General features: G+C 43.2%; 1 protein-coding gene across 1 annotated transcript; it reads left to right on the top strand.

Moving 5' to 3' along the window:
• On the top strand, positions 1-25,150 carry LOC139559292 (collagen alpha-2(I) chain). The gene is made up of 49 exons (XM_071375158.1): positions 1-196; positions 1,416-1,417; positions 3,999-4,034; positions 4,631-4,714; positions 5,579-5,635; positions 6,483-6,527; positions 6,783-6,836; positions 7,035-7,088; positions 7,282-7,335; positions 7,481-7,534; positions 8,181-8,234; positions 8,759-8,803; positions 9,202-9,300; positions 9,584-9,637; positions 10,028-10,126; positions 10,334-10,378; positions 10,771-10,869; positions 10,999-11,052; positions 11,161-11,268; positions 11,392-11,445; positions 11,576-11,674; positions 11,817-11,870; positions 12,094-12,192; positions 12,487-12,540; positions 12,907-12,960; positions 13,071-13,178; positions 13,668-13,712; positions 13,948-14,046; positions 14,326-14,433; positions 14,720-14,773; positions 14,890-14,943; positions 15,830-15,883; positions 17,387-17,440; positions 17,754-17,861; positions 18,214-18,267; positions 18,380-18,433; positions 18,933-19,094; positions 19,417-19,524; positions 19,814-19,921; positions 20,057-20,110; positions 20,466-20,573; positions 20,968-21,021; positions 21,213-21,320; positions 21,816-21,869; positions 21,983-22,090; positions 22,426-22,672; positions 23,007-23,191; positions 23,492-23,734; positions 24,018-25,150. The coding sequence occupies exons 1-49, from the start codon at positions 127-129 to the stop codon at positions 24,162-24,164; spliced, it is 4,059 nt and encodes a 1,352-aa protein (XP_071231259.1). The 5' UTR covers positions 1-126; the 3' UTR covers positions 24,165-25,150.
• The last annotated feature ends 291 nt before the right edge of the window (positions 25,151-25,441 follow it).

The following is a 25,441-nucleotide window of genomic DNA, read 5'->3' as shown; positions in this document are numbered from 1 at the left end:
ATTATTCTAGCATCACGGCAGCAGGTTTCCAAGCTTGGAGTTATTCTAGTCACCACAACTGTATGCCTGCTTGAAGTAGTTAAAACAGGGCACAGCAGCACAAGGAGTCTGCATGTCTGCTTAGACATGCTCAGCTTTGTGGATAACCGGATTCTGTTGCTGCTTGCAGTAACTTCATTGCTAGCATCATGCCAATGTAAGTTTGATATCTGCTTTTTGTGTTTTACCGAGGATTTTTGGTCCCGTTTTAAGAGTTCGGGAGGACTCTTATGCTTGGGTTTTTATTTGGAACCTACTTGGAAATCAACCCGAGGACAGCTAAAAGTTCTTTTGAGGGCTTCCCTCTGGCTATCCCGTATAAAACCGACCGGATCCTGGTCATTTCGGTGGATTCTTCATTATTCTTCCGTGGATACAATTGTTAATTTGATTAGTCTCAGAGAGAGAGAGAAACGCCCTGATGAAAAAAAATAACAGCCTTGAAGGAAGTTGTTAATTTAGTGATTTTGAATAGATTTTAGCCTAGTGGAACTACCAACATTTAGACTACAATTGGAATTTATCTGTAAACTCCTAGTATGAAAAGTTTGGGGCGTTGTACATATTGTTTCAGGAGTCCAGGGAATTAACTTTTATTATAGGGAATTGAAAGGCCGCCCCCTAGTGGTCATATTGAACAGGATCCCTTTTGGCATCAACCCTCTTCGATTTATTTTCTATAGAAATACATACAGATCTTTACAAAAATTTAGATTTTCGATCCCATAATTATTTCTACATATTATTGAAGTTACTTAGTGCAATGTATGGCTTATTTTCTGGGCATTGTGGAAGATAAGGTTTTGCATAGTTAGGGTTAGGGCTAGGGCTATTTCGTAAAAGTTATTATCAGTATTATAAGAATATAAAGCATTAGTTTCAATGCAATACACATGACATTTGATTTATATTTACAAGTAATATAAATTGAAACAATATTTCCCATGATTATATTATTTTTAGTGTCCAAAGGCGCCTCCTAGTGGTGAGGGCCTGACACCGCAGTATTTCAGAGGAGGTGCAATGCCACTCCATCATCAGCAGGGCAGGACCAAATGTAGAATAAATAACCAGTTGTTATGCCATATCAGATTGAGGACACCACTGAGGCTTATACAGGAAAAGCTTAGATCATCATTGGTCATCACCAGCGACATAAGATGATAGTTCCTCTAATAGCCTCACACCCGTAGGTGCGCACGTTGAATGGTTCTTGGATTAAATCTTTATTCAACTAATTTAGTCATTTAGACCAAATTGAACTCCTAAAAATGAAGGTATTGTAAAAAAAACTTCTCACGTGAGTTATAGTTGTGCATCCACATACCTAAAAACACAATACTTTTTTCTGGTCTCCTCTCCACCACAATGCCAAGCTGTTGTCCTTATGGGATGTGGCAGTACAGACCTGTGTCCACCTGACTGCTTGCTCGTTAGCTAGTGTTCGATTCACACTGAAATGAACAGTCAGTGGGATGTTGTGAACAATGCAGAAGCTAGTGTATTAGCAGTGTGTGTATTGAGCCAATACTTACAGTACTATGGGCCCGAAAGAGAACTTCAGGCCTTGTGAAACCCAAATGTGTTGACTAACTCGATTAGCACATGTATATGGCCAGCTTTGATATCACTTTCACTTTATTTATTTTTTGTCAGATAGGATTTTAGATGCATCTAATGTTAATCTTTATTCATTTATTCATACATTTTGATATAGGCTAATGTCAGTTCCCTTGCATTTCATTGATTAGATCCAGTTCTGTGTATATTATACAACCATAGAATTCATAACAGTAATTTGCTCTGAAGGAAAAGAAGAGGGCAACTTGAATTGAACAAATGGTTGGAATATAGAAGGTGGATAAAAATGTAGATTGCTACAAAAAAAACGATTGTACTTCACATTTCAGACATTTGTTTTTCCTAAAGTTATCATGTTCTAACTGAGTATCCCTTTTTCCCTCTCCTCCTCTTCCTCCTCCTCCTCCTCTTCCTCCTTATTGCAACATCACAGCGGTTAGTACATGTGCATGATATTATCTATCAAACAGCTTTTAGAAGATATTTTACCTTTTGCATCTTGTCTGTTCCAAATTCCAGCTGATATTCGGTGAAAAGATCCCTCTGTTGACAATTTGAGCGATCTCAACTATAGCAGACTGTTACAGTTTCATTTTAGGCTACCCCTTTTTTCTTCACTTTCTGCCAATGAATAGGTGAGGGTCCTATTGGTCAGGGGTAGTGTCAGTGAAAGTTAAAACCGCCCGTGCTGGTGCTGCTTTACCCATGGGGCCACTGGGCACAAGATGTCCTTTAATAGGATCAGGAAGAGGTTTGAAAGCTAAACATTGCAGATACATTCCAGGCCCGTATTCACTAAGTCTCAGAGAAGTGCTGATCTAGGATCAGTTTATCCTTTTAAATCATAACAAAATATATTATGTGGACAGGGGGGACCTGATTCTAGATCAGCACTCCTACTATGATAACTCGATTTGTAATGGACCATGGTCATGTTTATTTTAGACATCTTTTTACAGTATGAAGGAAGTTTGGCCTGTTCAGAATTGCCTGGTATAGTTGAGATTGCTACAAATTGCTCACCTGGAAATTGTATCTCAGCAGTTATATTGGCATTCTGATGTTTTAAAGGGGCAGTGGATCTATAAGGTGAATTGATTATGATAGATTAGGGTTGATTGATTGACTGATTGGCCTATCCACCTGCATAGCCTACTGTCATCCAACATCAATCTGGATTTGGCATTCAGCCAGTTAACCAGCTCCATAGTGCTCTTTTAAACATCTCTCTGCAATTGTGAATAAGATAACATTAGATCTGTATGTGGTGTTATGTGTTTGATATTTGTTGTAGTTATCTGCACGAGCATGTGGCTTATAATATACATGTATGCATGCAATAATGCTTTATGACACTGGCAACTAATATGCTTTGTTGGCAAATAATTTTATTTGATTTATTTTACCGTTATTTTACCAGGTAAGTTGACTGAGAACACATTCTCATTTGCAGCAACAACCTGGGGAATAGTTACAGGGGAGAGGAGGGGGATGAATGAGCCAATTGTAAACTGGGGATTATTAGGTGACCGTGATGGTTGAGGGCCAGATTGGGAATTTAGCCAGGACACCAGGGTTAACACCCCTACTCTTACGATAAGTGCCATGGGATCTTTAATGACCTCAGAGAGTTAGGACACCCGTTTAACATCCCATCCGAAAGACGGCACCCTACACAGAGCAGTGTCCCCAATCACTGCCCTGGGGCATTGGGATTTTTGTTTAGACCAGAGGAAAGAGTGCCTCCTACTGGCCCTCCAACACCACTTCCAGCAGCACCTGGTCTCCCATCCAGGGACTGACCAGGACCAACCCTGCTTAGCTTCAGAAGCAAGCCAGCAGTGGTATGCAGGGTGGTATGAGGGATGAGGGATGAAAAAAGCTGATATACAGTTGATATAGCCTACACATTGAATGACATAAGAAATGTGGTGGAAAAGACTGAATAAATAAATCTTATATTTATTTATCTTATTTTCTATCTAGGGGGGATTTAAGGTGAGCAAACATGTTCTTATGTGTCATTTACTAGTATAGAAAAGTGTGGCATATCTGAACTTTGTGGCTCAGGAAGATCAAATGTTGAGGCCTAGTCAGCATGCACTGTTGACTCATACAGTAAAGTTAATGTGTGGATATGCTTGTCCTTAAACCGTAAGGTCAAGTTTATGTACACATTACGTACACATACATATACATTACGACACATATTGTGATACAACCTTCAAATGCTATAAATGTATTAACATTGATGCAATCATTCATTTGAGATTAGGGTCTATGACCTGCTTTGCTAGAGGCACTGATAAGCTTTTAAAACGTATATTTGAGTCATTTGTCTTGTATGTTTGTCTGATTGAGATATTTTCCCACCATAGGGCCCAAGAGGAGCTAAGGGGCCTCGAGGTGACAGGGTAAGCAAAGAAAACCCAGCTGTTTTGTGCGAACTTTAAAATGCTTTGACATTTCCCTTGTTCAATAATTATTGTAATTTTCCATTGGTGTGTAGAGGTTGTATGTTATGTGTCTGTAAGTTACTACACTTGTTTAAATGCAAATTTCTGAGAGGGCTACATGACATACTGTTACCCCATGTGGCCACACCCCTTGTTGTCATGGCACAGAGACCTAGATCCTCGATGTTGACAACAATATTATTGGATGTATTTTTACCCAGCTATATTATGAACATATTAGCAATTACATATTTTTTTATATGATTTTAAATAAATTATACATCATTATGTAAATCATAACAATTTTGTAATAATTTTGCTTATGTAATATGTTTTCCCGTTTGTCTATAGTGTACAGTATAGCACTTACAGTATGTCACAGGACAGTGCAGGACAGTGCAATCACACCAGAAAACAAAACAGAAAACAAAACTGAAATAGAAAGTCATCATAAACAACATCAACAACAGAAATATGTATAGAATATAAAGTATTTTAGCTCAGACTTTCTTTAATACTAAGTATTTCTCTCGGTCTCTCTCTCTGTCTGATAGGGTCCCCAAGGTCCTAATGGAAGAGATGGTAAACCTGGATTCCCCGGGGTTGCCGGCCCCCCTGGTCCCCCTGGACTTGGAGGAGTAAGTTCACCTATATTATTATGTTTACCACAAAAATGTCCCTAATTTTCTCTAAATGACTGACCGTTCTGTTACTTTGAAAATGTCCCTACTTTTCTCTAAATGACTGACAGTTCTGTTACTCTGAAAATGTCTGACAGATCTGTAACTGAAGTTAACCCTCATTTTCTCACTCAAACAATTACTGACAGTTCTGTAACTCAGAAAATGTCATTCATTTTTTCACTGGCTTTAATTTTTCCCTCAGAAGATGGCAGACACTTTTCACCCAACAACACCCATCTACTCTGGTGTGTTTATCAGGCATGGCACTTGGTTCCTCTTTCAAATCTGCCATGTTAAGTGTTCAAAGTGTGCCTTACTCACTAGGGATGGGTTCAATTGGGTAGTCTTGACCCCATGAACTCATGCCCTGATGAACTCATACCCTGTTGACCTTTGACCCTGTGGCCTATGACCCTTTGACCCCACAATGACCCTGTGACACAGTAAAACATAAACATAGCTGCCAGTGCTGTTGTTACATAGTTACTACCATGTTATTACACACACGACATGATGATTGTAGGTTCCAGTGAGTTTATATTATGAGATTATTTAGTTTTATACCAAAAATAAATGTTCAATACTGGTACAGTTTGTCAATATTGTTCAGTGTGGTTCATCATGGTTGACACTAAGGACTACTACTCTCATGTCTCAAGACCCTCAACCGAACATCTGGGATTAATCAATGGAATTTATGACTACTATGCAATTATTATTTGTCACAATACATGTATATTATCATAATTACCTAAACATGGCTTATATTCCTTGTTAATTTGTGTGCTAATGATTTGTGTCCCTTTTTTCTTTTGCCAGAACTTTGCTGCTCAGTTTGATGGAGGAAAGGGCAGTGACCCCGGACCTGGACCAATGGTGAGGCCCCAAATACAAGAGGGAGAGGGTGACCATGAATTAACCCCACATTAAACCCTGACCCCTGACCCCTTGGCACTATGCTGAAGCCACCACCTACAAGGCACCAGCCCCTGGCACTGTCCCTGCTTAGCCCATAGGCATATTCCCTTGGCACTAGTCCTTGCCTAGCCCCTGGCCCCTAGGCACTTGTGTGGATCTGATAAGATGGATGTAAGCAAGTAATGTTGTGAAAATTCCACCTGGCCTATGAGAGGGCAAGGTAGAGTTATTCCTAATCTTCTCAGTGCCTATGGGTATATATTGGAATCGAGCCAGAAACAAGGTTGTGGAATAGATCATACACTGTTCTGGCACTGATCATATCCTCTTCATCGTCCTGCATGGAGCAGCTGACAGAATATTACACCAAACTCTGGACATGATAGGTGCACTGCAGTTATTTCTTTATCTGTTGCTGTGACCCCTCTCATAGCTAAGTGTTTACCAATAGATACATAGTTAAGTGTTTACCAATAGAATACCAATTGGGTAAACATGAATAGTTGTATTACCCTTTTATTCTCTTCAAATTGTATTCCCCTTCCTCCCAAATCCGTTGAGATTTCATTTCAGATAAGATCTCATACATTTCATTTCAGATAAGACCTCATACATTTCTCGATTTTTATAGGCATGCGTTCCCCGATTTTATGCAAAAGTTTTTGGGTTGCCATATTTCCAATTGCATTCTCCCATACACATATTTATATCTACATTGGATGTGCACTTCCATTGAACAGTATTGAAATGATGTAGGTGCTTTTGTTTGATCTTATTTGAATGTGATTTGTCTTTCTCTCCTCAGGGTTTAATGGGATCTAGAGGACCCAACGGACCTCCCGGATCCCCTGTAAGTAGTTCACGAATGTAATATGTCAAATGACTCAATGTTGTGTCTTTCTCTCATATAAACTCAACACAAAGGCCAGGAGGTCTTCTTGACTAAGTGACCTGATCAGAAATAATCCCCTGTTTTCCCTGGTCAGATCACATGGTCAGGCTGGAATATCTCCTGGTTCTGCTCCTTACACCTAACTGATATCATTGTTTATTTCTATGTCTAATTTGTACAAAATGGCTCACTTATGTGTCTTCCCATCAACAGGGACCCCAAGGATTCACAGGACACGCTGGAGAGCCTGGAGAGCCCGGACAGACTGTAAGATAACTCTCTCATGGAAACTCTAACCTAAACCGGCACACCTAATTTCATTAGTCAACTAATCATCAAGCCTTTTACTAATTGACGCTACTACACAGAAAGGCAATCTATAACTTAGAACCTAGAACTTGGAATGTGACTGTGACCTTAACTCTGAACCCTGACCTCTGATCTGTGACCTCTCTCTCATCCAAGGGCTCCATTGGTGCTCGTGGACCCACTGGATCCGCTGGCAAGGCTGGTGAGGATGTAAGTAAACAGTTAAAATCATCTGCATTATTTTGGTCTAACTTTTGAAATAATTAACTGTGGCACTAATTGCCTACTGGGGCAATAAGTTAATGTGGAAAATCTACAGACTACCAATGCTACAAATGCTTTCATGATAGTGGACCTACAGTATACACATCTAATCTAATGCAGCTTGTCTGTTCACTTGTAGGGTAACAACGGCAGACCTGGCAAGCCTGGTGACAGAGGTGGCCCCGGAACTCAGGTAAGGGCAATGTCCAGAGCTGACAGATTTGTTAACTAAATATACATTTGACACTAAATATGCATGAACCCATAAAGTGTTATCATTTAAAACATGCAGAGAAAGAGACACAGTTTTTCTAACCTCTTCTCTCCCTCCTCTGTAGGGAGCTCGTGGATTCCCCGGAACTCCTGGACTTCCTGGAATGAAGGGACACAGAGTGAGTATTTACATAAATACATGCTAGGCCCTGCCACTCCTAATGTCTTCCCAGGAGTGCAATGCTCTGAAGGTTACAGATAGAGGTGACTTATATAGAGCTCATGTGATTCCACATGACAGAGAAGCGTGTCTATTCTACGTAATACATTTCTATCTGGATGTTCTGTAATGTTGCACCTCACTGAATGTGACCCTGTCATGTTCTGAAAATATGTATCTCACGGTATATCACGGTATCCCACACATCTCCTCCTGCTTCCTCTTGCACACATATCCCTCATTTCAAATGACACCCTATTCCCTATTTAGAGCACTACTTCTGACCTATGTGGCTCCAGTCAAGTGCACTATGAAGGGAATAGCTTGTGATATGAAGGTAAAACTGTGGGGATTATGGGAAATTAGGAGGAGTTGTATCCCATGAAGCTGAGCGAAAATGCATCCCATATCAAATAGAATGCAAGAAGCAGAGATCTGTAGATAATGATCAAACCAAAAACTCCCTCACCAGATAATCAATATGCTCTGAATGATATGGGGGAAAAAATATCATTTGATATACATATTTTACAGTTTTAATTGATTTTAGACTATAATATTTGTGTATTGTCTCAGGATGCTAACCTGTTCTCGTTGTGCTCCAGGGTTACAATGGTCTGGATGGACGCAAGGGAGAGTCTGGTACCTCTGGTGCTAAGGTAATGTTGCAGCCACACCTTCCTCAATCACAGTTTATTCTCTTACCGCTGGCAAATCTAACATATTTCACAAGCGGCCTAATACAGAGGTGTAACAGAGATTTAGCTTTCATCTTTGTGGGCTGGTTTCCCGGACACAGATTAGGCCTAGTCTTGAACTAGGAAACACTTTCAATGGAGAGATCCATTGTGCAAGCTTTTTATTCCACATATAGGATTAATCTGGGTCCAGGAAACAGGCCCTGTAACACCTAAAAGTAAAGTGAGTTTCGCATACAGTAGCACATTTTAGTGCATGTTTAGTCGTGATCACTCTACATTGATAGCAGTTACTCAAAGGTCAGTTCTTGTTTTACCACTCACATACATAGTACTACATATTTTTTCTAAATCTCAGAGAATACATTTTTTAGGACACTCATGCTTACCAATCTAGATATGTCCCAGAGTTCAAACTCATCTTAACTTTCTACCTCCTATGAGTGCCTGTCATCTGAATACGTGTTCTTCTGCTTCTCACATAGGGTGAGACAGGTGCCCATGGAGCTAACGGAACCCCCGGACAAGCTGTAAGTTCACACATGACGTCACCCTTGTCTTTTCCCTCGTATTGTTCCCTAGAGGGAAATGTCAGCATCAGCATGGTGCCAGGCAAGGCATATGTACATGTATCATTAATGAAACATGTCACCTGCATAGAGTCTGATTGTACCTCACGATGATTCTTTACCATTTGTCACATTCAAAAGAAATTGCATTCACATAGCTGATTGCAAAGGACACACACAGTGGAGATGAGGACATCAATTGTACAACCAGGAATAGATTATATACAACACATTCTCTGTACATACACACACTTTACAAAATCCCAGTGCACTTGTCCTCAACCATTCTCTATCTCTCTCTCTCTCTCTCTCTCTCTCTCACTCTCTCTCTCTCTCCCACTCTCTCTTCCCCACCCCAGGGTTCTCGTGGTCTGAATGGTGAGAGAGGGCGTGCCGGCCCTGCTGGACCAGCTGGTGCCCGTGGTGCTGATGGAAGCACTGGACCCGCCGGCCCTGCTGTGAGTCCGGCTCCCCCTTTGACCCAATAACCTCTGACCCCTTAACCTAATGGATCACATACATGTGACCCCTCTGTTGTGTAATATAATGCCAGATAGAAGTCACTGTGCCTTTAGGCCCAGATCTGATCCCTCACCTAATCCTAACCGAAATCATTACAGGTGGAAATGCTAAAACTGAAGTTAAATCATCTGCTTCTAGGGGTAGCTTCATCTAACAACCCTTTACTGTAACCCTTGACCTCTATTTCACTATGTCCTCTCTCTATTTTCTGTTTCCCAGGGTCCTCTTGGAGCAGCTGGCCCCCCTGGTTTCCCTGGTGCCCCTGGCCCCAAGGTAAGTGTGATGTCATCTCCAGAGCAGTTCTTCATTATCACAATCCCTAGTATATCATCCTTGGAATATCACCTGTAGAATGTCATCTGTAGAATATCATGGACATTATTAGTGTGGACACCAAGGAAGATTCCCAGATTCCCAGTTCTGGGAACTGTAAAGGCACATCTAAGAAGCTTTCTCCACACCAAAAACATGATGTCTCTCTAATTGGTTATTACTATCCGGTAATCTGATTGGTTTACTGTAAAGGGACCAATCACATTGACCAAACTACTGATTCCATGCATAGTATTCCCATGAGGATTTATATACCATAACATAACAACATCTATATAGCATCCTAAAACAGCCCACTACCCATCTGACTGGATAGTGTCTCTATTACAGGGAGAGATTGGAGGTGCTGGATCCAATGGCCCATCCGGACCTCAGGGAGGCAGAGGAGAGCCTGGTATCAATGGAGCTGTTGGCCCCGTCGGTCCCGTTGTAAGTATACACAGATACCAACAAACCACAACATTCTCACAGTGTGAAACATGTCGTATTGAAGGCTCTCTCTTGTTTTCTGGTTATCTTTTCCTGATGTACTGTATGTAGCGTCATTATTTTGCGTCATGCATCATGGTTTCTTGTTGTCTTGGCACCTCCACACACTTGTCTGCAACACTCTCTTTCCTTTTCCTCTCCTTGTAGGGTAACCCTGGTAACAACGGTATCAACGGCGCCAAGGGAGCTGCTGTAAGTATTCTGGCCATAGTTGCATTGTGGGTAGACTAGATTGACAGTTCAATGGTTATTTAGGGCCAGACAAAGGTCAAGATGTAAAATCTTGTTCACTCGATCCTTGAACTTGTGTAGGTATGATATGAGTTATGAATGTAGCACAACAGCAAATATCACTCAAATAACATCAACAATGAATCACTTTAGCTTTGGAATTCATGATGTACAGAACTTATTTCAGTTGTTCCCACATTACATACATGTGATATTAGCCATAAGTAACTGTTGTAGTGAAACCATTGGATATTGGGTAATGTGATTAGGTAATGGTATGGTAATGTTTATGCAGTAGGTCCTTCAGCTGTCTCCTTACTCACCATTTCTTCCATCCTGTGTGTGTGTTCTAGGGTCTCCCCGGTGTTGCTGGAGCCCCTGGTTTCCCTGGCCCAAGAGGAGGTCCCGGCCCTCAGGGCCCCCAAGGATCCACTGGAGCTAGAGGCCTTGGTGTGAGTACCGCTGGACCTAAAAACCAATGCAACAACACTTAACTTTATTCACAGAACATTTACTTTATTCACACAATCTGTATGAATATTGAGTGATTTGATCATGTATCTGTGTTTCTTTGACTGCAGGGTGACCCTGGACCCTCTGGACAAAAGGGAGATTCTGGTGCTAAGGGAGAGCCTGTGAGTATCCATACTACTGCTGTTTAGCAGTATAGGTATGCTCTAGCATTATGTCAGTACATGGTGTGTGTTTGTGGCAGTCTCTAATGTCTCTGCTTTCTCCTTCAGGGTCACTCTGGTGTCCAGGGTGCCGCTGGTCCCGCTGGTGAGGAGGGCAAGAGAGGCTCAACTGGCGAGGCTGGTGCCACCGGGCCCGCTGGTCTGCGTGGAGCTAGAGTGAGTATATTATCCCAGACCCAGTTTACCAGACCCAGGCTAGGGATATTCTTGTGGTGTGGTGTGTTTGATATAAGTTGCAGATGTGGTTGAAACATGTCTCTCTCTGTGTGTGTGTCGTAGGGAGGTGCTGGAACTCGTGGTCTGCCTGGTCTGGAGGGAAGAGGTGGTCCCATTGTAAGTTACCAAAAATATGATTTACCATGATGACAATTGTTCAAAGGCAGAAAAAAAACGGACTTTTACCTTGTAATTTAGTGACTGTTTTGTACTCATGGGTTGCTCTTCCTCCTCCTCTCTCTGACAGGGTATGCCCGGAGCTCGTGGAGCCACCGGCCCTGGTGGTATCCGTGGAGCCCCTGGTGATGCCGGTCGTGCTGGCGAGTCTGGTCTGACTGGAGCTAGAGTAAGTGTCACACACACCTGTCAATCAAAATATTTGTATCAGATGTGTAATGGATTCTCTGATTGTCTAATCTCTGAACCAAATACAGCATGTGTTCTCTAGCTGTGATGCTGAATGACTAACAAGTTCTGTCTGTTTATAGGGCCTCCCCGGAAACTCTGGACAGGGTGGACCCCCAGGCAAGGAAGGCCCATCTGTAAGTGATCAAACACGTCATCTCCAATATTGATCCTTTCAAACGCTCTACATTATTTAAAAAAGTATACAATAAAACTGGTGCCATGATAATGGATTGGTTCAAAGCAGTCACATTGTGTTGGTGGTACGGTTACCCACCCCATCCACCACCAATGTTAACACCCACCTGGTGGTGTTGTGTCATATCTGATCCCCGTTGTTTTGTGTGTGTCCTCTTCCAGGGTGCTGCTGGTCTGGATGGCCGCACTGGTCCCCCCGGCCCAACTGGACCCAGAGGCCAGCCCGGTAACATCGGATTCCCCGGCCCCAAGGGACCTGGAGTAAGTAGAAACTGGATGTAGAACCAGCAAGTAAAGTAAAACCAGGAAGGAGATCTGCTAGAGGATGACTTGATAGCATGAGATTGGACCGTGAGAGAGACAGCTAGGGTCTTGTTGCACTTCGCTATGGACAGATTATGATCTAAAGAGTAAAAAGGAAGTGATATTGAAGGATAAAATAAAATATGGACAGAATGTGATTTTAGGAGTAGAAAGATTTGTACTTATCTTGATGATGGTCTGTACATCAACATGATGTTCATCTGACATCTCTTCTTCCCTTTCGCCCTCCAGGGTGAGGCTGGCAAGGGTGGAGATAAGGGACCTACTGGTGCAACTGGTCTGAGAGTAAGTACCCCCGCATCAGACAACATTCATTACATTATCAACTCTCTACTGGTCTGAGAGAAGGTAACCCCGCATCAGACAACATTCATTACATTATCAACTCTCTACTGTAAAAGGGAATTAATTTACTATTATGGTAGATATCTCTCAAATTGGCAGTTGGTAAAGCTGAGTATCCTAAATCTGTGACGTCGTAGGACTGACAGGACGCTAGCCAAACAGTCCAAACAAATGTATTACTTACTCTAGATTTATAGTTAGAGTTTAGAGTTGTGTTTCCTCAAATCATGAGTTCCATGATAAACACTGACAAAACTATCATGGATCATTGATCATTCCCCTACCTCTCTCCCTGTCTCTGCTTAGGGCGGCCCCGGTGCCGATGGCAACAATGGAGCTTCCGGCCCAGCTGGAGTCGTTGTAAGTAGTCTGCACTATTTCATTTAAACACACACATGTAATAACTAGAATCTTATCTTACAGTGAACTGTATTTGATTTGATTGACCTTGATGCCATCCTCTTCTACAGGGTAACGCTGGTGAGAAGGGAGAGCAGGGACCTTCTGGTGCTCCTGGTTTCCAGGGTCTGCCCGGTCCCGCTGGACCTGCCGGCGAGGCTGGCAAAGCTGGCAACCAAGTGAGTAACCAAACCTGTAACACAAACCCAGTGTACATCCACAAACCTAGAACCTTGACCTGTAACACAAACCCAGTATACATCCACAAACCTAGAACCTTGATCTGCAACACAAACCCAGTGTACATCCACAAACCTTGACCTGTAACACAAACCCATTATACATCCACAAACCTAGAACCCTGATCTGTAACACAAACCCATTATACATCCACAAACCTAGAACCCTGATCTGTAACACAAACCCAGTGTACATCCACAAACCTAGAACAAACCTACATCCGCAAAGCCATAGCAAACCAACATCCACAAACGCATATATATTTCCACAAAATCACTAACTGCAAAATATATTTTTGTTTATAGAAATGTTACCTCTTACTGTTCATTTCAGTATATTTTAATAGTATTCTCACTATGTAATATTCTGCACTAACAAAGCATTGTTTTGTAATATTTTTAACTAACAAAGCATTCATCTCTCAACAGGGTATGCCCGGAGACCAGGGACTCCCAGGACCCGCTGGTGTCAAGGTATGTCCACTCATGAATCCCTCTCACAGAACATTAAGTATGATCTTCTAACAGCTGGTCAACCAAACACATGTTGCTGTTCACCCATTTACCTGTACTCTTAAGTATAGGCCTTAACTAGACCCTATTTTTATATACAATTCACATCCACACATTTGTAGTGTATACATACTGTGGTGTGCCCATGACAGAGCCCTGGTGCTGACAGTCGCCCTCTCTCTATGTCTGTTCCTAGGGAGAGCGTGGAAACTCTGGTCCTGCTGGCTCTGGCGGATCTCAGGGAGCCATCGGTGCTCGTGGACCTGCTGGAACTCCTGGCCCCGATGGTGGCAAGGTGAGCACAGCTCTATGAAGGGCTTAGTAAACAAGGCCCAGAGTTTGTCCTGTTCACCTGGTCAGGTCATGTGGTCTGGAAATCCTCCTGGCCCTACAGTCGGTATAACTAAAATATATGAACGATAGATCTGATAGTACTGGTGTATTCTGTATGAGAAATACACAACTGTTCTTTTAAGCACTGTAGTCAGATGAAGCTCCTAACCACTCATGAGCTTGCTCCATGAGTTGGATAGCTTATAGGTGGAACCATTCTTCACCAATGTCTCTGTTTCAGGGAGAGCCTGGTTCTGTCGGCATTGTTGGTGCCGCTGGACACCAAGGACCCGGTGGTATGCCCGGTGAGCGCGGTGCTGGTGGTACTCCCGGACCCAAGGGTGAGAAGGTAAGTCCCCCCAGAATATGCCGCCTGTAAACATATAAAAAAGGTACATTTCACAAGAAAAACAGAAATCATGTGAAAAGTTGCATAAAAGCTAGAATTGATGTAAATTATAATTTCTGATATGCTGATGTGAAATGCAGTGCTTGATAAAGTTGTCCTACAGTACAAACACTGGGAGAATTTGAAATACTGATTTTATCTGATAGACCTAGACTAAAAACAACTCTATATAATGGCTATTTTAAATGAGGGACTGTAACATGTCTTTTCCCCCTTTCCAATCTAGGGTGAGGGTGGACACAGAGGACTTGAGGGTAACATGGGAAGAGACGGTGCCCGTGTAAGTTCCTCTCTCATCTAATGTGGTCACTTTCACAATGAAAACAACATCCAATTCATTGTTATTCTGTCTCTATTGTGTCTTAGTCTGACTTTGTACCTTGTGTCTCTTTCTAGGGTGGCCCCGGACCAAGTGGACCCCCTGGACCTTCCGGTGCTAATGGTGAAAAGGTAAACAGCCTGAATATCGTCTCCTTTAACCTCAACACATGAAAGGATATCTAAGGATGAAGGAAATACGTTGGTTCAGATGATGAGAAATATTGTGGGGCTCACTTAGGGAAGATTTGTCAACGATTGTGCATATCCAAGAAATCCAAGATGGAGTAGGCCTAATGTTCACTGACCTACAGAGGAGCAATGATGTCCATGGCCATTTCAAGACTCTTTGGCTTGACCTTCAGAGGAGCAATGATGTCAATGGCCATTTCAAGACTCTTTGGCTCTCCACAAGTGATCAAGATATGGACTGGACCATATTGTTGAGTGTGGTCATTCTGAATATTTGGAAAACAACAAATGCCTGTCTACTCCAGACCAAAGAGAAGGACTATGAGCACACCACCTGCCACAGCTTGTGAAGCTAGAATCTTAACCTCGCCATCTGCTGGGCAGTTTGCAGTTGCACACTGCCGAGGTCACAACAGCTGATGTCATCTCCAAAGGATGGAAACCAGGGTTATGTTCAGGAGGGTACACTGTACCGCTCACCCATATTTTTTAAACATTTTGCATCGTAAAACAGAAAGTTGGACAAGCACCACCCTGTTTCAAAACATTTTCTCCTAACGCTGGACATGAACCTGGCAGAAAGCACACTGCCTGGACACCTGCTCCATTATACATCATCATACTTCAAACTCATCTACCAGCATATGGCAGTTGATGATGGTAGTCATAGTAACAACTATTTTGCATTTTTTGGAAACAAATAGTCAATACACTTAAATACTGGACATTCTGTGGAACTTGAAGATCTAGGTTTGACTGGTCAAAGTTATACAGACATATTTTGGATTGATTCAGCCCACACATTCTCATCTTTGCTCTCTTTCAGGGTGAGTCTGGCTCCTTCGGCCCTGCCGGACCTGCTGGTCTTCGTGGACCCAGTGTAAGTACCTACAAACACTTATATAACACATAACACATATAACACATCTATAACACATTATAACATGTCTGCTCATCACCCCTCATCAAAGGAATTAAGGACTAACATGATCTAATATTCAGAATGTCTACCCAATATAGACGCTATATCAGTCAACACTATCATGTTGTTAGGTTCTAAACAAACAGAGTAAAAACTCAAACGGACGAACGGACACACAAGCATATTTATACCTTCTGACTAGATGGAGTCACCTCCTAGTATGTCTAAGATAAACAATCAGTTTCTGTTGCTAGGCAGGAACTCAGCCTGTTCCTCTTACTGGTGTGTGTGTGTGTGTGTGTGTGTGTGTGTGTGTGTGTGTGTGTGTGTGTGTGTGTGTGTGTGTGTGTGTGTGTGTGTGTGTGTGTGTGTGTGTGTGTGTGTGTGTGTGTGTGTGTGTGTGTGTGTGTGTGTGTGTGTGTGTGTGTGTGGCCCCCCTCCCAGAGGTTTATTCTCTCTTCAACTGTTGACCTTATCTCGAGTTGAGTTCCACATCTCTCCTTGTCCTAGTTCTATAGAAACTGGCCTTCCTTTATCAGGAACTGAGACTAGACTGTTGCTCTTTACCTCCTTCCGTAGAAATATTCATATTCAGCAATAAAATGTTTGAACAGACAGAAACTTTCTGTACTGCCCCTTGTCTCACACAGTAACTTTCTGTACTGCCCCTTGTCTCACACAGTAACTTTCTGTACTGCCCCTTGTCTCACACAGTAACTTTCTGTACTGCCCCTTGTCTCAACAGTAACTTTCTGTACTGCCCCTTGTCTCACACAGTAACTTTCTGTACTGCCCCTTGTCTCACACAGTAACTTTCTGTACTGCCCCTTGTCTTACACAGTAACTTTCTGTACTGCCCCTTGTCTCACACAGTAACTTTCTGTACTGCCCCTTGTCTCACACAGTAACTTTCTGTACTGCCCCTTGTCTCACACAGTAACTTTCTGTACTGCCCCTTGTCTCAACAGTAACTTTCTGTACTGCCCCTTGTCTCACACAGTAACTTTCTGTACTGCCCCTTGTCTCACACAGTAACTTTCTGTACTGCCCCTTGTCTCACACAGTAACTTTCTGTACTGCCCCTTGTCTCACACAGTAACTTTCTGTACACAGAGTTCCTATTCACCCTTCATTGACTCCAACATATACATTTCTTATAGATGTAAAGTAATCAATACATTCTAGTATGGTGACAGGAATAAGTATATTTCAAGATAGAATCCAACAATGTCATGTTATATCAGTGTCTAGTTGATGCTTGATTATCTGTCTGGTTGGATGGATGGCTAGATGGATGGATGGTTAGATGGATGGCTAGATGGATGGCTAGATGGATGGCTGGATGGATGGTTAGATGGATGGTTGGATGGATGATCGGATGGTTGGATGGATGTGTATATATCTACTGTACATGGATGGGCTCCTCTGACCATTTGTCTCTGTGTTCCTGCTCTGATTTAGGGAGAGCGTGGAGAGGGTGGACCTGCTGGACCTCCCGGCTTCGCCGGACCCCCTGTAAGTACTGATTCGGTTGATACCCTGAAACCACACACAAACACGTCACATACATGTATGCATCAAAATATAGTGATGTTCTTTAACATGGAGACATACACACAAGCTCACTCCTTCACTGACCGATGCATGGAAACACACACGTAAACACACACACTAATTCACTGTCTGACAGACTAATACACACACATACACAAACTTGTGTGCACACACCTTTACACACATACACACACAAACACACACACTACCTTGTGTTTCTGCAGCCTTTGTTCTGTGGGTTCTGTTCTGACCCATGTCTGTGCATCCCATGCAGGGTTCTGATGGTCAGTCTGGCCCTAGAGGAGAGAAGGGACCCGCTGGTGGAAAGGGAGATGTCGGCCCCGCCGGCCCTGCTGGACTTGCTGGCCAATCTGGACCTTCTGTAAGTCACTTACTTAGTTGGTCCTCTTAATTCCAATGTGCGACACACAGCCCATTCTTACCACCTACTTCAATGGGAATCCACTGAATCATTCACACAGACAATTATATGCAGTACATGGTCCTGTTTGGCTTAGGTGGTAGAGAATGGTGCTTGCACTGCCAGGGTTGTGGGTTTGATACACAGGGCCACCAATATGTATAATGTATGTAGGCATGACTAAGTCTCTTTGGATAAAAGCCTCTGCTAAGTGGCAAATGTTGTTATTATTACAAGATGTACATCCTCACTGGGAATGATATCCTCTACTTGTGAAGATGATGATGTAAACTGACTTCCTGTGCTTGTCTAGGGTGCTAGCGGACCCGCTGGCCCTCCTGGTGGTCGTGGTGATGCTGGACCTTCTGTAAGTACTGTCACTGATATCACACACACACAACGACACCCCATATCTCTGTGACCCAGTGACCTTGGCTGCTTTCTAACCTTTGACCTTTGTGTGTGTTCTTTCTCTTCAGGGTCTGACCGGTTTCCCTGGTGCTGCCGGTAGAGTTGGAGGCCCCGGTCCCGCTGTAAGTGCGGCAGTAGTGTTAACACACACACACACAAACACACGGAGGTGCCATTTTGTACAGATGTAGGATCTTCATTTGATCACCCTATTGCAGGATAACTTTTACACATTTAAAACGTGTGGTGTGTTTGAGGTTTAAAAAGGCTTCTTAAGTTTGTAATTTAGACTGACATTCCCTTACAAAGAAATTATCAAACCCTACAAAAATGTGCATTCATAAAAATCCACATAATAATTCACATTTCCTGTTGCTGCAGGTTTATTTTCTTGCTATAGCAAATTGGCTCGAATTAAGAGCCTACATCTGTACTTAGAAGCAATATCATGCTGGCTAGACATCATGTAGTTATTCAAACCACTTGTGTTCATATTTCACTCATGTCAGTCTCTTATCAGAGATAACAACATCCTGGCTGATTCTGAACAAACATACACAGATACTCCTCCCACTTTTTATCCTCAACAACCACCTGTCCTGTCCTCTTCCCTACACACAGGGTATTGCTGGGCCCCCTGGCTCCGCCGGTCCCGCTGGCAAGGATGGCCCTCGTGGTCTCCGTGGTGATTCTGGGCCCGGTGGACCTCAGGGAGAGCAGGGAGTTGTTGGCCCCGCTGGTATCACTGGAGACAAGGGACCCAGTGGAGAGAGCGGTCCTCCCGTAAGTCATCATAACTCCCATTGAGGCCTCTCAGTAAGCTTCTCCTCAATAAAGGATTTATGCTGTGGCTTTCACTAGCCTGGTTCCAGATCTGTTTGTGCTGTTTTGCCATAGGACCATAGGAGTTGGCAAAACAGCACAGAACCATTCTGGGACCAGGCTAGCTTTTCATTAGATCTCAAAGCGTTTTACATTGTTTGGGTTGCATAACAAAACAGCCCCATTCACCACTTATGGCGATGACGGGGGAAAGTGATTGTGTTTCTTTCTCTGTTCTATGCTTTTCTCCACTCTCACCTCCTGATCTCCTGTCCCTGTTCAGGGTGCTCCTGGTACCGCTGGACCCCAAGGTGTGCTCGGACCCTCTGGCTTCGTTGGTCTGCCTGGTTCCCGTGGTGACAAGGGTCTTCCTGGCGGTCCTGGTGCTGTGGTGAGAGCATCACACCTTCTGTTTCAAAACATTATTCAAACTGCCCTAGCAGACACATCCGACCACAGAACAAACAAAAAGGCTCTGTAAAAATAGCAATTTGTCATATTTTATGGGAATGATTTTGATCAAATGGGGCAAATCACAGTTCTATTCCAGACAGGTGGAGCCCAGACAACCAGATTTGTTTGCGCTGCGATCTATTGATGAGTTATGGATACAGTACATAGTTACTTACTATGGTATGTGTTTGTACTGTGTTGACCCTGTGATACTCTGTGCCATTCAGGGTGAGCCTGGTAGACTTGGACCTGCTGGTGCCTCTGGACCCCGTGGTCCCTCTGGTAACATTGGCATGCCCGGTATGACTGGTACTCAGGGAGAAGCTGGACGTGAGGTAAGGGTTGATTGTTTGATGTGTTAAACAAGTACTCAGAGCCTGTATTCTAGACTCATGGCCCAAATCCTACATTTTAGTTTACCCACAGTTCCCATGGCAACACAATTAACATGCTATTGTGTCACCACACAGGGTAACTCTGGCAACGATGGACCTCCCGGCCGTCCCGGAGCTGCTGGCTTCAAGGTACAGTGCTCTCTGTCAGTTATGCTGTAGGGTGAAGTAGCCCCTAGACGCTAATCTGGGGTCAGTTTAGAATTTTCCCCTCTAATGGTTAAGGTTACGATTGGTAGAGGGGAAGTTGATCATACCTTGGGACAACTTCACCCCGGAGCGTAATTTATACCTCACAGTACTGACGACACCGTTCACCTGAGCTGAATTCAGGACTAAATCCATCTTGTAGTGGAGTGGAAATGTTCCCTTTGGCTTCCATTTTACAAACTTCATCTCAGGAACATGTTAAGTTCATATGAATATCAGTTAAAACTATAATGTCTTGAACTTTCAACTTTGAACCTTGAACTTTGCGCCCTCGCAGGGTGACCGTGGTGAGCCTGGTTCTCCTGGAGCCCTTGGAAGCTCTGGTCAACCTGGACCCAACGGACCCGCTGGCTCCGCTGGCAGACCTGGAAACCGTGGAGAGTCTGTAAGTGCCCCCCCTACCCGAATTGGACCCCCTGAACAGGGTTGACGAAGGGCACGTTTAACTGGTTTCTAGAAGGAGGACGGTGGAGTCCATGTTAGCAATGGCATGATGTTACAGTATTTCCCCTAGCTTTCCCATGAGAGGCTCCTTCTTCATATACCCATATAACCCCTGTAACTATTCCCCAGGTCGTTACTGGAAATGTAAATGAGAATGTGTTCTCAGTCAACTTACCTGGTAAAATAAGGGTTAAATAAATACTACAATACTTATAGAAAAAAAGCATTCACATGAAACAGAAACATCACTTCTACGCTACACAGAAGAATTGTTCCTGTGGTTCTATCTCTAGCATGCTGATGTGGATATATCTTCTCCCTCTCTGCCTCTATAGGGCCCCACTGGAAACGGTGGTCCCGTCGGTGCTGCTGGTGCCCGTGGTGCCCCCGTGAGTACCCTGTCTAACCTCATACCTCATCTGAATTAGAACTCCACTAATCATTTAATTTATCTTAATGCATCACCGTAGCCTAGTTGTGCCTATACTGTGGACTATACTGTAGCCATAGCCTAGTTGTGCCTATACTAAATGTGAAATAACACACCTGTGTTATGGTTCTGTGTCTCCTTGTGTTGTAGGGCCCCGCTGGTCCCCGCGGAGAGAAGGGTGGCGCTGGAGAGAAGGGAGACAGAGGCATGAAGGGTCTGCGTGGACATGGTGGTCTCCAGGGAATGCCCGGACCTAATGTAAGTCATGATGACTGCTGTGACCATCCATCAAGATCAATTCAATATGATCTAATCTCCTATCCTGAAATATCCCATCCCATATGCCCAAGTTTGTATTAGCTTCACCATTTCATTTATAGACGCCTTATAGCCACTTCACGTAAATATCAAAATAATTTACAGTACGACAATGTTCTTATGCTGTAGCTACTCCTGAGCTAGCCGTATCTCTCCCCTACAGGGACCAACTTTAGCTACACCTGAGCTCTCGTCTAATCATATTTCTCCCCTACAGGGACCAACTTTAGCTACACCTGAGCTCTCATCTAATCATATTTCTCCCCTACAGGGACCAACTTTAGCTACACCTGAGCTCTCGTCTAATCATATTTCTCCCCTACAGGGACCAACTTTAGCTACACCTGAGCTCTCGTCTAATCATATTTCTCCCCTACAGGGACCAACTTTAGCTACCCCTGAACTTTCCTGTCTAATCATATCTCTCCCCTACAGGGACCATCTGGTGAGACTGGCTCTGCTGGTATCACTGGACCTGCTGGACCCAGAGTAAGTAACTATTACTATCCACATCAAACGCTCCCTCCATTGTATCTTCTTCCAACTAGACAGATAAATGTATTTGACACCTCTCCTTGTCCTCTACCTCTCCTTGTCTCTAGGGCCCCGCCGGACCCCATGGTCCCCCTGGTAAGGATGGTAGAGCTGGAGGTCATGGTGCTATCGGACCTGTTGGACACCGTGGTTCCCCTGGACATCTTGGACCTGCTGTGAGTTTATCTAGTACTCACATAACTGCCTCAATCAGCCACTCAGTCAGTCAGCCAGTCAGCCACTCAGTCAGTCAGCCAAATGCCACAGAATTGGTGACGAAGGGGACTGATTGTTTAAGGTGTGAAGGCAGACACTAGCTGTTAACATAGCAACACATAATGGATCTAGGTTGACTTATAATTTACTTAAAAAGAACTTCACTGATACAAGTTAAGCTTTTAGCATGAGAAAGTGTGAATGAGATACTTCTCTGCAGCATCAGCATCAGCATCAGCAGCAGTGACCCACCTTACTAAGGTTGAGGTTGTTAACTCTCTTCTCTCGCCCACAGGGTCCACCCGGCTCTCCTGGACTTCCCGGGCCCGCAGGTCCCGCTGGTGGTGGATACGACCAGTCTGGTGGTTACGATGAGTACAGAGCCGATCAGCCCTCTCTCAGGGCCAAGGACTATGAGGTGGACGCCACCATCAAGTCCCTGAACTCCCAGATCGAGAACATGCTCACCCCCGAGGGCTCCAAGAAGAACCCCGCCCGTACCTGCAGAGACATCAGACTCACCCACCCCGAATGGAGCAGCGGTGAGTTGGTGGCACAGAAACATCTGCCTTTCTCTTCATTGATTGTTTGACTCACCGAGGTGCCTTAGAACCCTCACACTCTCTTTGTAAACTCTTAACCACTAAAATCTCTAGTTCATTCTAGTCTCAACACAGACTAACTAACTTTCCATATCTTTATCTATCACCCTACATGTCACTATCAATACTCTCCTTGAGTGATCAAACCCATACAATAGACAGTATCATGTTGAATAATATTATTATTCAATGATTATTAATAATAATAGTAATAATAGTGATAATAACACTATCAGTGCTAATCAATGTCATTCTTTCTTGTACTCCCCTGCAGGTTTCTACTGGATCGACCCCAACCAGGGCTGCATCGCTGACGCCATCAAGGCCTACTGCGACTTCTCCACCGGACACACCTGCATCCACCCTCACCCCGAGAGCATCGCCCGCAAGAACTGGTACAGGAGCTCTGAGAACAAGAAGCACGTCTGGTTCGGCGAGACCATTAACGGTGGTACTGAGGTGAGCAGACTGAACCTGTACTGATTCTAATGACAAGAGCGTACAGTTTAAACATCTGAGAGGAAGATATATTGATTTGATTGGTACACCAGTTTGATTCTAGGCATATTTTAGTAGTATTGTATAGGCCCATGTTATTGGCTTACATTCATCTCCAGAACCATAAACCTGATTGCATTGGTTCCATTTGAAAGAGATCATCAGATATCTATCTGATTCTTCACCCAGGTTTTTCTCTAAATGCTTGATACTGCATCTTGACACTGATCCTGTCTTAATTCCTCCAATGTTGTTTCTCAGTTTGCTTACAACGACGAGACCCTGAGCCCCCAGAGCATGGCCACACAACTGGCCTTCATGCGTCTCCTGGCCAACCAGGCCACCCAGAACATCACATACCACTGCAAGAACAGCGTGGCGTACATGGATGGAGAGAACGGCAACCTGAAGAAGGCTGTCCTCCTGCAGGGTTCCAACGACGTGGAGCTGAGGGCCGAGGGCAACAGCCGCTTCACTTTCAACGTTCTGGAGGATGGCTGCACTGTAAGTCCCCTTTCTTTTACACTGCAATGTCTGGAACAATAGCTTTGTTCATTCTCTCTCTGTGTTCACTTCCACAAATAGATACAGTGCATGGTAGAAGGGTGAACTCAGGCTCAGGGTAGTTTTCTGTAAATTCCTGGTTAGTGAAAGAGTTTGGGAACCTGACTCTTTATTTAAAGTATCATAGGTTTCTACTGTAGGGTATTATTGTACATTTTCAAGATATGATATACTGAGTGCACTATTCTGATACATGGTTTCTCCTTTTGTCCTACCTCTGCAGAGACACACTGGCCAGTGGAGCAAGACAGTCATTGAATACAGAACAAATAAACCATCTCGCCTGCCCATCCTCGACATTGCACCTTTGGACATTGGTGGAGCTGATCAAGAGTTTGGTTTGGACATTGGCCCAGTCTGTTTCAAATAAATAGACTCATGATAAATTAAAAAAAGGGAGAAAGAAAGAAAAAAAGAAAAAATCTCTGCCCTTCTTTGTGTGTTTTTTTTTATACTGAATGCTCATTCCCTCTGCGCATCCACTTGCTTAAGCTGGGCTCTATCGGAGAGGACCAATGGACTGAACGGAGCGTTGTGCAATGCAAATTAATACAGCAGCCCAAAGAGACGCGGGAAAACACCATGTTGTGGAACATGTCAACATTTTGTAAAAAATCTAATAAGTGTAATAAAAACGCTGAAAGTATGCATCACTTTGTGGTCTTTGTATATCTTCCAAAGAGGAGGTTTAAAACCACAATTTTTTTTTTTTATAAAAAAAAAAAGGTTGAAGCTACCTCATGCCTGTGTTTTAGAAAATACTTTTGAGAAGCTGTCTGATCCACAACGTAGATGTTACGAATTCTACGGCTTCAAGCTCTGTCCTGTATCAAAGGTGCTGAATTACTTGAAGCAGAGATCTATGGTGCTAAACATGCAGCTGTGGAAAAGCAGGAAACCACTCATTCTCACTGTGTTACTTTGTATTGACTTTGATGAGTCTTGCACAGGTCCCCCTGATAAACCCCATTTTAAGCAGGTGGAATTTTCCTAAATCTGGTCTGATGTTTGTCTGGTTTTGACTTTGTTTCTGTTTTTGTTTTTTTAATTTTTTTTGGTCTCGAAGTTTTGTTTTCTTTTTGTTCAGACATTTTACTCCTTCAATTCCCCCTATCAATGCAGTGTTCATGCTGACAGCACATTATTTGATCCATTTTTAATGGATTTTAGGCGGCCTCTCTCTCAAAACAAAACCACAAAGTTTATTGTACCTATTTTGTATATGTGAGATGTTTAAATAAAGTGTGAAAGTTCTGAAATAAAGCATGTCCAATGTTCCAAAACGACACCATTCAATGACTAAAGTGCTTTCATGTTTTAAGATGATGATATTATTAAATGAGTTTGGAGTTGAAAGATTGTTTTGTGTTTTTGGTAATATATAGAACTTAACTTTTCCTTCCACATATCATCTTCACGACCAAGAGGAGAATACAAAGACCCTGCCAGTATGCAAGTAACTTCTTTAATCATCATTTTGTATTTTCTATCAGTAAACCAAACACCTTCTTTCAATAGATTAAGAATCAAATAGCCCAACAAGTACATGAAAACAGATATCTGTTTACAAATGTAGCATTCACCACAGCTAACACAGGCCTACAGTAGGCTACAACATTCACCACAGCTAACACAGGCCTACAGTAG

This window comes from Salvelinus alpinus, chromosome 29 (assembly GCF_045679555.1).
Source record: "Salvelinus alpinus chromosome 29, SLU_Salpinus.1, whole genome shotgun sequence".
NCBI lineage: Eukaryota > Metazoa > Chordata > Actinopteri > Salmoniformes > Salmonidae > Salvelinus > Salvelinus alpinus.
Note: the sequence above shows the minus strand (reverse complement) of the source record. Positions and strands in the feature narration are given on the sequence as shown.

Bases quoted from the DNA above. Each gene is read 5' to 3' on its own strand.
- LOC139559292 (XM_071375158.1), top strand. From the start codon at position 127: ATGCTCAGCTTTGTGGATAACCGGATTCTGTTGCTGCTTGCAGTAACT. The intron at 10,379-10,770 runs GTAAGTATTCTG...TGTGTGTTCTAG, and splicing joins ACGGCGCCAAGGGAGCTGCT to GGTCTCCCCGGTGTTGCTGG. The intron at 21,321-21,815 runs GTAAGTCATGAT...TCTCCCCTACAG, and splicing joins AGGGAATGCCCGGACCTAAT to GGACCATCTGGTGAGACTGG.